Raw genomic sequence first — 13,028 nt, forward strand, 5'->3', positions numbered from 1 at the left:
GTATAATGTTACAAAAGCTTTTTATTTCAGATAAATACTGATCTTTGGATCTTTCTATTCATCAAAGAATCCTGGAAAAATTTACTCAACTGTTTTAAATATTGATAATCAGCAAATCAGCATATTAGAATGATTGCTGAAGGATCATGTGACACTGAAGACTGGAGTGTTGGCTGCTGAAAATTCAGCATTGTATCAAGGAATTAATTGCATTTTAAAATATATTAAAAGAGAAAACAATTGTAATAATATTTCAGAATAGTACTGTTTTTTACTGTGTTTTTGATTAAATAAATACAGCCTAAGATGAGCATAAGAGACGTCTTTCTATATCTATATATATATGCACACAGTTGGTATTTATTTATTTATTTACTTACTTATTTTCTTGGTAACACTTTACAATAAGGTTCATTAGTTAAACATTAGTTAATGTATAAACTAACATGAACTAACCATGAGCAATACATTTGTTACTGTATTTACTAATCTTCACTAACGTTAGTTAATAAAAATACAGATGGTCATTGTTAGTTCATGTTAGTTCACAGGGCATTAACTAATGTTAACAAGATTTTAATAATGTATTAGTAAATGTTTAAATTAACATAAACAAAGATTAATAAACGCTGTATAAGTGCAGTTCATTATTAGTTCATGTTACCTAATGTAGCTAACTAATGAACCTTATTGTAAAGTGTTACCATTTTCTTTTTTATGCTTTTGAAAGTAGTCTAAATATTATCTCATTCCAAAGCCCATTACGATTCATATGTTTCATTGACGGAGCAAAGCCACAGGTTAATTCACCACAACATCACAACTAATGTTTTGCACAAGTGTGCAAAGTACATAACCTTCACTTCAACGTTACTGCATTTCTCCTAGTTTCACAGACACTGAAGGCTTAATATCACATTTTGATGGTTGGGGTTTCCAAACAAATCTAGCCTTTTCCCCCCTCTTTCTCCACACATACACCTCTCTTATTTTCTTTCCTTGATTTCTCTTTCTTTACCAGTTCTGTCAGTTCCCCAGCCAATAAAACAGAGGAGGCTTTCTGCATGGCTGCACACTGAGGTAATGAAAGCCTGTGATGGAGATAGCTAGAGGACTGGAGCACGCGTGCCATACACAGGGGAGGATTCAGAGACAGCTTCACAGCACAAATGACGCACAATGTCTTTTCTGTTCTAAACAACAGCCAATGTACGCTGCAGCTAATGTAGCTAAATATTAGCTCTGTTCCAAAAACCTAGTATACTGCCTACATTGACAGCTCCCTTATTAGGCAGCATACTAACCAAAATGGAGCCACATGAGTGACTGGATTTGAACGTTCACAATTAATTACAATAGTGTTTGAGTTTAGCATGTTGCTATGCTAATAGCGCAATTACTCTAGTGGACATAACAATACATAGCACATATAAACATTTAGTGAAAAATAAAATATAAAAACATACTAACTGAAATAGAACCTTATGAGTGACACAAGTAAAATTTCTAAATTATTCGATTAATAATTGATGTTAGCATGCTGCTACGCTAGTAAAACAATTATTTAAGTAATAGCACATTTAATATATATGTATACACTGAACAAAATTATAAAAGCAATGCTTTTGTTTTTGCCCCCATTTTTCATGAGCTGAACTCAAAGATCTAAGACTTTTTCTATGTACACAAAAGACAAATATTGTTCACAAATCATAAACATTTTCTGAAATGTAACCTCTTAAGTAACTAATTTAGAACATTCACAATTCTTTCCAATAGAGTTTAATCTAAACATGTTTTTATGCTAATAGCATAATACTCTAGTAAACTAAATACAGAGCACATATAGCCTTATGAAAATTAATCATGGTTTTACTATAGTAAAAGTGAAGTAGCAATTTTTTTGGCATATTGTATACAGTTTTACTACAAATAACATGCTTAAACTATAGTTAGCATTGCAAAACTATGGTTAATTTGTGGTTACCATGGTTTAACTACAGTAACCATGTTTTTTTTTGTAGTAAAACCATGGTTAATTTTCGTAAGGGTAAAAAGTTAAATATAAAAAAATAGAAGCATACTAACTGAAATGGAACCTTCTAAGTGACTAAACTAGAACATTTAATATTAATTCCAATAGAGTTTGAACATAGCATGTTGCTATGCTAATAAAGCAATATTATAGTAAACATAAAAATAAAGCTACTGTAAAAATTGGCCAAATAAAACATAAAAGCTTACTAACTGAAATGGAACCTCACAAGTGACAGAATTAGAATGTTTACAAATCATTCCAATAAATAATGACGCTAGCATATTGCTATGCTAACAGCACTGTAGTAAGCATAACAATACACAGCCCATATAAATATTTGATGATATATAAAATATGAAAACATACTATCCGAACTGGATTGTCATCAGTGACTGAATTAGAACGTCCAAAATTCTTTCCAAAAGAGTTTGATGTTAGCATGTTGCTACGCTAATAACGCAATAATCAAGCTGCAGCGCATATAAACATTGGGTAAAATATAAAACATAAAACATACTCTCTGAAACAGAACATTTTGAGTGACTAAACTAGGATGTTTACCATTAATTCTAATAGAGTTTGAAGATAGCATGTTGCTATGCTAATAGCGCAATATTCATAGATATGTATAGATGCCCCATTCGACCGCTCCAAGCATGTAGACACGTCTGCCATCTTGGAACGGTCAACTTGACGTCACTCACCATACTATGGGTTCGCCGCAGACGTAGCTGTACAGGATTGTGGCATCTTCAAATATTCATTGGTTACACTGCAAAAAAATGCTTTTCTTACTTAGATTTTTTTTACTTGTTTCCAACCAAAATATCTAAAAATTCTTAAACAAGACAAAACATCTAAGTAAGAAAAGCATTTTTTGCAGTGTACTATGGTGAATGATGTCAAGTTGACCATTACAATATGGCGGACGGCTTATGTATAGCGGCCCATAGAAACAGTTGCTAATGAGGCATCGACGTATACATATCTATGCCAATATTCTAGTAAGCATAATACACAGCATATAGACAAATATTGGGTGAAATATAAAATCATACTAACTGAAATGGAACCTTCGGACTCACTGAATTAGAACATTCAAAATCATTCCAGCAGAGTTGATGTTAGCGTGTTGCTATGCTAAATGTGTAATAAAAAGCATAACAACACACCGTGCATGTAAATATTGGGTGAAATCTGAAATATAACTGTTTTGCATCTATACAGAATGCAATTCAGTTGACTTTTTTCTTGAACTGTTCACAATAATTTTTGATGATTTATTTTCTCTAGATTTGTTGCAATGCATTCTGGGATTGCGTTAAATGCAAGGATACATGCTATGCTTAAAATGCTAGGTAGGCAGCGCAATGGGGTTACGGACAGAGCAGTTTTCACACGCAAATCTTCATTTATTAAAAAAGCAAAAACAAATCTGAGTTTGAGAAAACATCCTGTCAGTCATGAAGCAAATATGTCCGTCTGATCCCGTACAATGCTAAATTCACATCAATTTTACGTGAATTTGTGTTTACAACGCTCAGCTTTGCGAATCTCAATTGATGGAGGCCACAACAACTCTCTGTTCTCGCTGGAACAGAGCAGCTAATATATTCCTGAGTGGTTTTTATCCATCAACGCTCAAGTGTTTTGTCGAGACTGTAGATTTAATAAGGCGAGTGAGCGATTTAATGTAATGTAATGTAATGTTTCTCTCAAGGTTTAATGTAGCTCATAATAAACTTAGTTCCCCAGTCTTTCTTTTCGATTTAATTGATAAATCAAACAGATAAACGGCTCTACTGTGCACAGAAGGGGCTTACGTGTAAACTTTGAGCACAAAGTCTTTCTCCTCTTTGAGTTCAGAGATGGTCTGAAGGACGTCGCTCATGGCCAGCACTGCGCATCCGTACGGCCGGCGGTACTGGATGTGAGGGGGGCCTTTCTTCGAGTCGTTTAACAACATCCGCCCTGAACAAAGAAGCATTATTAATCACTGTCAGAAGAGGACGTGTACATTCTACCGTCTACATGATTACACAAATCCTGTCCAGTAGACAATTAGGCATCGACTTGAATGCAAGGATCTGCAAATGATAGGTTTTAGCTTGTTAGCAAAGGTAGAGCAACATTTCCCCGTGAATCAGTGGCCATTATACTGCTGTTACATTAATGTTTGCGCCAATTTATTGGAAAATTATATCACTTTGCTGTAGCTGGAAAATATAACTCAAACTATAGTATTTCAATGTTTTTTATCCTTCTGACTGTATTTAACATATTTGTATATTTTGCTCTTTTTTGTGTTGTATATTAAAGTCATTGTTGAATTAGATAAAATAGTCAAATATATACAAAAATAGTTTTGTATATAAAATGCATTCAACGATCAAGAACATTTTTTTTTATGAAGAAAATGTTTAAATATCTAGTCAAATATGACAATAGAATAATAAATCATTTAGAATAAGTTATTCTTATTAAAGACTACTTTCATACACCTATTTTATTATTTTTATATGGACCAATATAATAAAATATATAAATAAAAAAAGGATAAACAAAATCAAATGGAATAGTTTTGTCTCATTCCCAGTCGCCCGTCCCTTTATAAACTGGAATGGAGCTTGCTGTGCCACACTTATGTAAGAGCGCTAGAGATGCAGTTGCTGGCAGAAATGCAATGCCTTGTGGCAACGTTTGGCTCCAAATGAAGGAAATGGACAGAAGATGAGACAGAAATGGAAAGAGGCAAAATGAGACGGGATACTCACCCGTCCTGATGACCTGGGACACAATGTACAGATCTCTCTTCATGTCTTTGTTGCTTAAGTCCTGTGGGAAAAAAAGAGAAGCTACTTAGTGTCTTTTTTTCCCCCCGAAATGAGTATTTTCATATGTAGTCCTGTATTTTTTAGCCGTAGCAATAACAGTTGTTGGTCCCACCGTAAAGAGGGCGCAGAGACGGTCGACCTTCTCTGGGTTTTTTGGGCCACCATTTTTGTTGAGTCTCACCATAAACTTCTCACTGGAAGAAGAAGAAGAAGAAGAAGAAGAAGAAGAAGAAGAAGAAAAAAAGAGTTTGAGTTCACATGAGAATGTTGTCATTTAAAACGTTCATCATTTGGACAAGAAAATACAGCAAAATATTTTGCTTCAGACCCAGATTTTACTTTTAGACATCAATTGGTTTTCATTTAAAAATGAACAACATTATCCTAAGTGGTGAAGTGTGTAATTTCTGTGTCAATAGTGTCCCAAAATTGTCACGGAATTTTTATGCAACTAAATCAATCATCAATTTGTGAAGTCAAAAATAAAAATAGATATAAAAAGCACTTTTATTTAATCAAAACAGCTGTACTTAAAACATTAATTCATGCTAAAAATTTATTTAAACATCAAAATAATTTATATATATATAAATATATATATATATATATATATATATATATATATATATATAAATCACAATAATTTGATAAATCTGACAAAATAATAAATCACCTTTAATTTGGCAAATGTAATTCTGAACTAAATTTTATTAATGCCTGAAATGCTATTTAACCATATATAAAATATATAAATTATATTGCTAAGATTTTGTTAAATATAAATAAAACATAAGTAATTAAATGTAATTTTTTTTAAATTCATTAATGTTTATAAATGTAGCTAAATTTAGCTGAAGTTTTTCTTAAAATAATAAAATAAAATAAAACAAAATAAAATACACCCTGTAAAGTTCAGACATATTAATTGCAGTATTTGTTTTTTTGGAATTTTTTATTTTTATTTGAAATAATAACATTACAAGTGTTGGATGACAGCATAAATACCAAGAAAAAGAAAAAAAAAAGAAAAAAGAACAAAACACACAAAGGACACAAGTACAGTAAGTAATTAATACTTCAGGGTAACTTAAAAGAAATAAAATACAAATAAACCCCGGGAGCAAATTACCACACAGAATAAGGCATCGTCAATTTAAAACAATTCTAATTGTAGTATTTTTAATACTTTAACTTTTAATCCTTTAAGTTTTAAAAAGGTCACAAATGCTTCCATTTATTTATATTAAGCTCTATTGTATAACCTCTATAAATAAATAAATAAATATTTATTTACTTACATTTTTATTTTCAAATTAATAAAATGATAATTGATTCCTTCATTTTATGGGGGGAAAAAAGCATGAACTTTATTTTAAACAAACAAACAAACAAATAATGTATCTATTTGTTATTTAAAAATAAATACAAAATACAAACAATTTATTTATTTACATATTTATTTAAATTTTCTGTTTTTGAATTAATAAACTGATAATTGGTTCCTTCATTTTATGGGAAAATAAGCAGCATGAACTTTCTTCTTTTGAATAAATACATTTTATTTATTTATTTAACTGGAAAAAAAACAAATAAAGTACTTTGTTTACACCTTTATTTTTGAATTAATGCATTTTGATTTCTTAATTTTAAGGAAAGGAGAGAAGCATGAATATTTTGCAAAACACCGCTCTTTTGATATAAAAACTTATTTTGTGTTTAATAGAAGAAAGGAAGCCAAATTGAATTTTGAACAACATAAGTGTGAGCAAATAATTACACAATATTTTTTTTTCTCTCTTTCTACATATCAAATTAGTTTTTTTTCCCAAATGTTCCACACAGTGAAATATTGAAATGCTGGTGCAATGTAATCACTGAAAAAAAAATAAAAAATAAATTAGGCCCTAATGACTTTCTCATTGCCAGCAAACTCTGAAATGTTATTTTTGAGAGCTTAATTAGATATTAATTCATGATTTCAAGCCAGTTCTGCTTGCTGAGAAATCTACACATGCCACATCCGATCCACAGGAGCCAGTCCTCATGCATATCAAACACAAACCAAACCTCACTTCACAAAATATCTCTGCTGCTGGCACTAGAATCAAGACTTCAGTTTGTTGGTAGCGATTCAGGCTTTATGAGGGAACATGCACAACAAATGTGTATATATGTGTGTATATATATAAATATATTGGGCAAATATTCTACATCGTGTTTGAGTGCAGTGATTAAGCATTGCAAACGATTACTGACAACAGCAAATCAAAGGCATTTGAACGAGTCTATAGTCTAAACACTGGAGTCCAGTCAGCGAGAAAGTGTGTAAAATCACAGACAACTTCACTGACTCTAATAGAATGGCTGTTGATGTGTTGCTCGCTTTCCATGTATAAATTATGCAAAATTTGAATAACAGTTTTGTTTTTCACGCTGCTGAGAGAGCCAATGTGAAGTTTAGGCACTGGAATTACTGATGGAGAAAACAGCATACAATTAACTCAGGAACACAGAGTTAGTTTGTATTAGATGTCTAGCAATATGTCCTTTACAATGGTATTTTATTGTATGAAAAAAAACAACAACTTTATTTTATTTTATAACTATTTTTATGATACAAAACTGAGGTTGCTAACTCCTATTGCAAAAAATATAGAATGAATAAATACGTTTTTACATTTTATTTATTTATTTTTTACAACATATTTAATTATAAAACCTGTGCTACCTATTGTAAATAACTAAATAATTAATAAATCTATTTTATTTTAGTTATTACTTTAAGTTTATACACAATCAACATTGCATTACCAAATGTTGTAAGTAAATAAATCAATACAACATATTTCATTATAAAAACCCTGCTCGTACAGCGGAAAAGAAAAGAAAAGAAACAATCAACCAACCAAACAAATTAATGAATGAATAACGAACGAACTAACTAACAAACTAACTAACTAACTCAATTTAATATTATTATTATTAGGGCCATGTATCATTCAAAAATTTTCGATACCGATACCTTGACTTTGATACCGGTTACTGAAAGATACTTTTTTTTATACCAATTTTATGAAATCAATTTGAACAAGATTACATTATCTAAAAAAAACAAAACTTTGGTTATACAAACTCAAAGACTCATCTCCTGAGCCACTGCACAACGGAACAAAATGTAACCAACACAATAAATCAGTGCAAATAGTTTTAATAAAGCTGAAATAGTCTTCAGTTTACACATCTGTTAGGCTACATTTACACTAGTTAGTGTTCGTTTTAAAACGCATAGCTCAGACAGAATCATGATTTCTATGTATTTTCCACTGATTTACTGATGAGCATTAGCAGCTTCCAGCGCTGTCTGCTTGTGTTCTCTCTTCCATGATCGCTGCTCTGACTCAGAGGTAATAACATATTTCATTTCAGCAGCATTACATGGCCAAAACACACATTAGACGGCAATCGGAATTTATTACAAACACTCGATGGTGGTTTAAAGTGAGTTTTGAGTAAAAGCGGAATATAAATCTTATTTATTGTCTTATGTAGCATGATGCTACAGTTTGCATGAATGGTCACATAACGCGCGCTTTCGGCTGTGTAACGTTAGTATGAACGGACATCTGCATATGATCGGAACTCCACGCAGCTCCCGTGAATGACTGAATGACCGGTCTGTCGCTTGTCGCTTGTCGCTTGTCGGAGATAGTGGAAAGCCGGCTTGAAACACAGTGGAAACGCCAGTATGACGAGGATCGTTTTCATTTTAAAACAAACGCACCAGTGTAAATGTAGCCTAAAGGCCCATTCACACCAAGCACGATAACTATAAAGATAACGATAACGATATAGTTCTAAAAATCGTTCTCAATATTAAAGAATAGCATAGTTCATACCACAACTATAACGATAACGATACAGAGGAACGATATCGTTGTGATCACTTTCAAAACGATTTTTTTCCAGCTGATGAACGATAAAACACTGACAGCCAATCAGAATCCATCCTGCTGTAACAAGCTCAGAATTTAAAGCGGCAGACGCGCGTGCGCTTAGAATAAACAGACGATATCGTTCGCTGGTGCGGACGCTAATATCATTATCTTTATAGTTATCTTTATAGTTATCGTTCTTAGTGTGAACGGGCTTTTACATCTAAGGGGGCTGGGACGCATTCGCACTACAGCCTCACGTGTGCGCCACATCTCCGAGTGTAACCGGTGTTAACTAGTAGGTGTGTTCGACTTGACGCGGACTGACTGTGCAGACCGATCGGTGTATTACAGTACCACAAGAGCTATAGAGAGCAGACTGCTCCGTGCGCTTTCGAATCACTCTCGCGGATGTTAAACACTGATCGATCTGCACCGTGTCGCTTCTAGTCGAACACACCTAGTGCTGCAGACTTATTGGCTCACTGACGCTGATGAGATTAAGCCCTTAGGTATCGAAATTTGGTACCGAACGACGAGACGTTTTTCGATACTCGATGGTATCGAGGCAATTCAGTCGGTGCCTAAAAAGTATCAAACTCGATACCCAGCCCTAATTATTATTATTATTATTTTCTTGTTTCTTCTTACAATAGCACACAACCAATGTTGCATTACAAATACCTTGCTAATTCCCACGGCGAAAATCACGTGCTCATCACGTGTGTCTGTCCTGAAGGAACGCCTCGATCCAGAGCAACCAATCAGGTCGCCAGAAACCAGCAACCCTCTTCCCCGGAGGAGACGCTGACAGGTATTCATTAAACTCCTCCAACATCAGCCGTGCAATTATTCCCATTCAAAGCACTCGCCGATTGTTCAGATCCTATTGTGTAGCGCTCGCTAGCTCACGGTAATAACATACTTAGCTTTTGGAGTGTGTAAAGGCTGATAGGCTTTCGGGTTGATGTATGATCTTTATATCATAAAGAAACATGTTCAGGGAATGGATTAAAATTAAAACAGCCGAGGGTTTCTGCACGAGAAATTAACTGCTGGGAATCTGTGGCTAAATGCAATTAACAAGTTCAAATATTAAAGGCACCTTCAAAGCTGAATGATTCCTCTGTGTTTGAATAGAGACTAAAGCAGCTGTCATGCATTTTAATCAATCACTGAAGAACTCCACGGCTTTGTAAGATAATGGCAGATTCACACTGACTGACAATATGGGCTGCAGCTATTTCAGAACGAAATGATTGGTGGCGTTTTGATGGAAAACTTGTTGTTTGGATGATAGAGGTTTTGATGTTGACTAGCAGATAACTGACCATTCAGTTTGCGTGCAACTTGTCACCCAAATGCATTTCAAAGAAGTAAGTCTGTTTGGAAAGAAAGACTCAATGACAGGCATTGACAGATGAGAGAAAGGAAGAGAAACCTTTGATCACAATGTGAGTCGCATAATTTAATTGCTTAATGCAATTAACGGAATGTATGATAATAAAGAGTTCAGTTTGCATCTTTTAAAGCAGAACTTGAAGTCAATATTTGTGAAAAGAAAAGGGAAAAATGGAAACTAAGAAACAGTCAAATTACAAGTTGCACAAAGACTTGCTGATGTGTACGGAAGTTCTAAGCGGCCATGCATTATTTTTTTTTTCCTTCTTGTTTTCTCGTTTTAACGACTTATTTTCTTGTTATATCGACATAACGAGAGTTGTTTTCTCGCTGGCCGCTTAGAACTTCCGTAGATGTTCAAGACAAAAACCTCCACAATTAAGAACATAGTATTCTAAGTAAGTGAATAAGTAAGCAAGTAAATAAGTGAGTAAATAAATAAATAAATACTACTACTACTACTACTACTACTAATAATAATAATAATAAATAGTAGTAGTAGTTTTTAACATTTTATTTTATTATTTGTATTTTCGTTAAATAATAACAATTGTTTTTCAATTTTCATTTTTAAATATATATTTTTAAAATAACCAGTTAAGAAACAGCAAATGTTAATCTAACTAACTAACAAATAAATAACAAAAAATTTCAAAGTAAAAATAAAATCAGATTTATTTTTTCCCTTCTAATAATAATAACATCAATAATAATAATTGTTGTTTTTAACAACAACAACATTAATGATATTATTAGTAGTAGTAGTAGTAGCCGTTGCTTTCAAATAACAATTTGTTTGATTATTTTGATTAAACAAACAAATACATTTCTAGGGAAATCATCAATATTTATTTTTCTTTCTAATGATAACATCATCAACAACAACAACAATAATAATAATAATAATAATTGTTGTTGTTTTAACAACAACAATAATAATATTTTTAGTTTTATTCTTATTTTCTTGTTTTATTCTTATATTCTTGTTTTATTCTTATATTAAATAATTAATTTTGTAATTATTATAAATAATTAATTGTCATAAAGTACTACTACTACTACTACTACTACTACTAATAATAATAATAATGTAAAAACCTAAGTAAAATTAAATTGTGGATTGATTTTTTGCCTTTTTGATAATAACATCAATAATAATAATTGTTTTTAACACCACCACCAACATTATTATTATCATCATCATCATCATAATCATAATTATTATAATTATCATTATGTCCATTTTCCACTGTTTTTACTCATTTCTTTTCACTTCTTGTTCCAACACAAAACACCATACGCTATTTGCAGCGCTGGTGTGGATGGAGCAGCTCACAGCAGAATAACACACAGACAGACTGCAGCCGGCGGTGCAGATGCTTACAGTTGGATTTGACACGAATGTGCGAGTGTCTCTGAATATGTTTGTCATGCGTGTGTGTGCAACTGCAGAAGCATGTGACAGACGGATGGAAAAAGAGAGAGAGAGAGAGAGCGCGCTGAGGACCTTTAAACAGAGGGACAGAGAAAGTGTGAAAATGTGAATATTCAGGACAGATATTTTGCACAGCATCCTTAAAGTCAATGTGAAATATGTCCCATTACAGACTAAACTGGATTGTGAACAGCGTTTAACGTTGACGAGACAAACTTCAATCATTTGGAAAGTTCTTGTAACTAAAAACAGTTGTGTACAGTACGTTCCTCTTTTCAGACTTGACCAGGCGTGATATAATTTTGGAGCGAATCTGTGGCCCACTCCAGGGTCAGACAGCTTTTGAGAGGGAGGCAGAGGCACCATTAGCAGCCTGTCAAAAGCATGAGGAGTGGGTGGAGAGAGAGAGAGAGAGAGACGCAGCTCTGTGGGTGCTGTGTGAATAATCATTTGGCCAGCTTTCCCCGGCTGCTGCCATTTATATAATATGATGCTTTTTTGGTTTATTTTTCAAGATTTGAAATCACGATGTAGTTAGTCAAACATATAATCTGTGATCATATTAATCATTTCAGTAATTATATAGGAATGGGTTAGCACCAATGAACACATATCAAATTCCTTAAAAATAATGTTAAGGTAAAAGAAAAAATATATACATAATAATATTTTTGTCATATCATAAGGAACATAATATTTATTATGTAAATAATCATAACAATAATAATAATAGCATCATCAACAACAACAACAATAATAATAATAATAATAACAATAATAAATAATTTTTTTACATTAACATTTTTTGTGGGAAAAATCGTTTTTTTTTCTTTTCTTTTTAAATATCACAAAAATATTTTATCTCAATAATATACATAGTGCAGGAAATTATTTCAAAATTGGTAGATTTTATCAGTTGGAAACATTATTACAGAGTGATCAACTGATTGCATTAATTTAATTAAGCATTAGCTAAAATCCATTGAGACATAATTACATAGATGTTATATGTACATTGAATTAAATAAATTAATTAATGAACGAACAAACAAACAAATAAATCAATAACTAAATCCCCGAAATAAACAACAACAACAAAATATCTATCCACTCATGTCAACTATTTGCAACCAATTGTATTCCTGTAACAAGATGTTTTGAACAAACTGTAAATGTAATTTATGTATTTATTGATTTAAAAAAAATGCAGGGCTTGGTGACATCACTACATTTTGATGAAAGACACACACACACACAAACACACACACACACACACACACACACACACACACACACACACACACACACACAAAGGTTTGTTTTTGTGAAAAGTGGGAAAGTGGGAAAGGCGTAATGGTTTTTATACTGTACAAACTGTATGTGCTATT

The 13,028-nt window shown here is 32.5% G+C and overlaps 1 protein-coding gene across 14 annotated transcripts in view; it reads right to left on the bottom strand.

Moving 5' to 3' along the window:
* LOC107592830 (dedicator of cytokinesis protein 3-like) overlaps positions 1-13,028 on the bottom strand; it is a 275,733-nt gene that overhangs the window by 70,382 nt on the left and 192,323 nt on the right. For all 14 annotated transcript variants that reach the window (XR_001610031.1, XM_016282388.1, XM_016282400.1 and 11 more), the window contains 3 exons: positions 4,985-5,066; positions 4,813-4,873; positions 3,862-4,009 (listed from right to left, as the gene is read on the bottom strand). Coding sequence is in view for 13 of the 14 variants with exons in the window: in XM_016282388.1 (XP_016137874.1) it covers positions 3,862-4,009; positions 4,813-4,873; positions 4,985-5,066 (291 nt within the window). In the remaining variant the exon portion in view is untranslated. The remainder of the gene's footprint in view (positions 1-3,861; positions 4,010-4,812; positions 4,874-4,984; positions 5,067-13,028) is intronic.

The sequence above is a fragment of the Sinocyclocheilus grahami genome, unplaced genomic scaffold, assembly GCF_001515645.1.
Source record: "Sinocyclocheilus grahami isolate Dianchi unplaced genomic scaffold, SAMN03320097.WGS_v1.1 scaffold159.1, whole genome shotgun sequence".
NCBI lineage: Eukaryota > Metazoa > Chordata > Actinopteri > Cypriniformes > Cyprinidae > Sinocyclocheilus > Sinocyclocheilus grahami.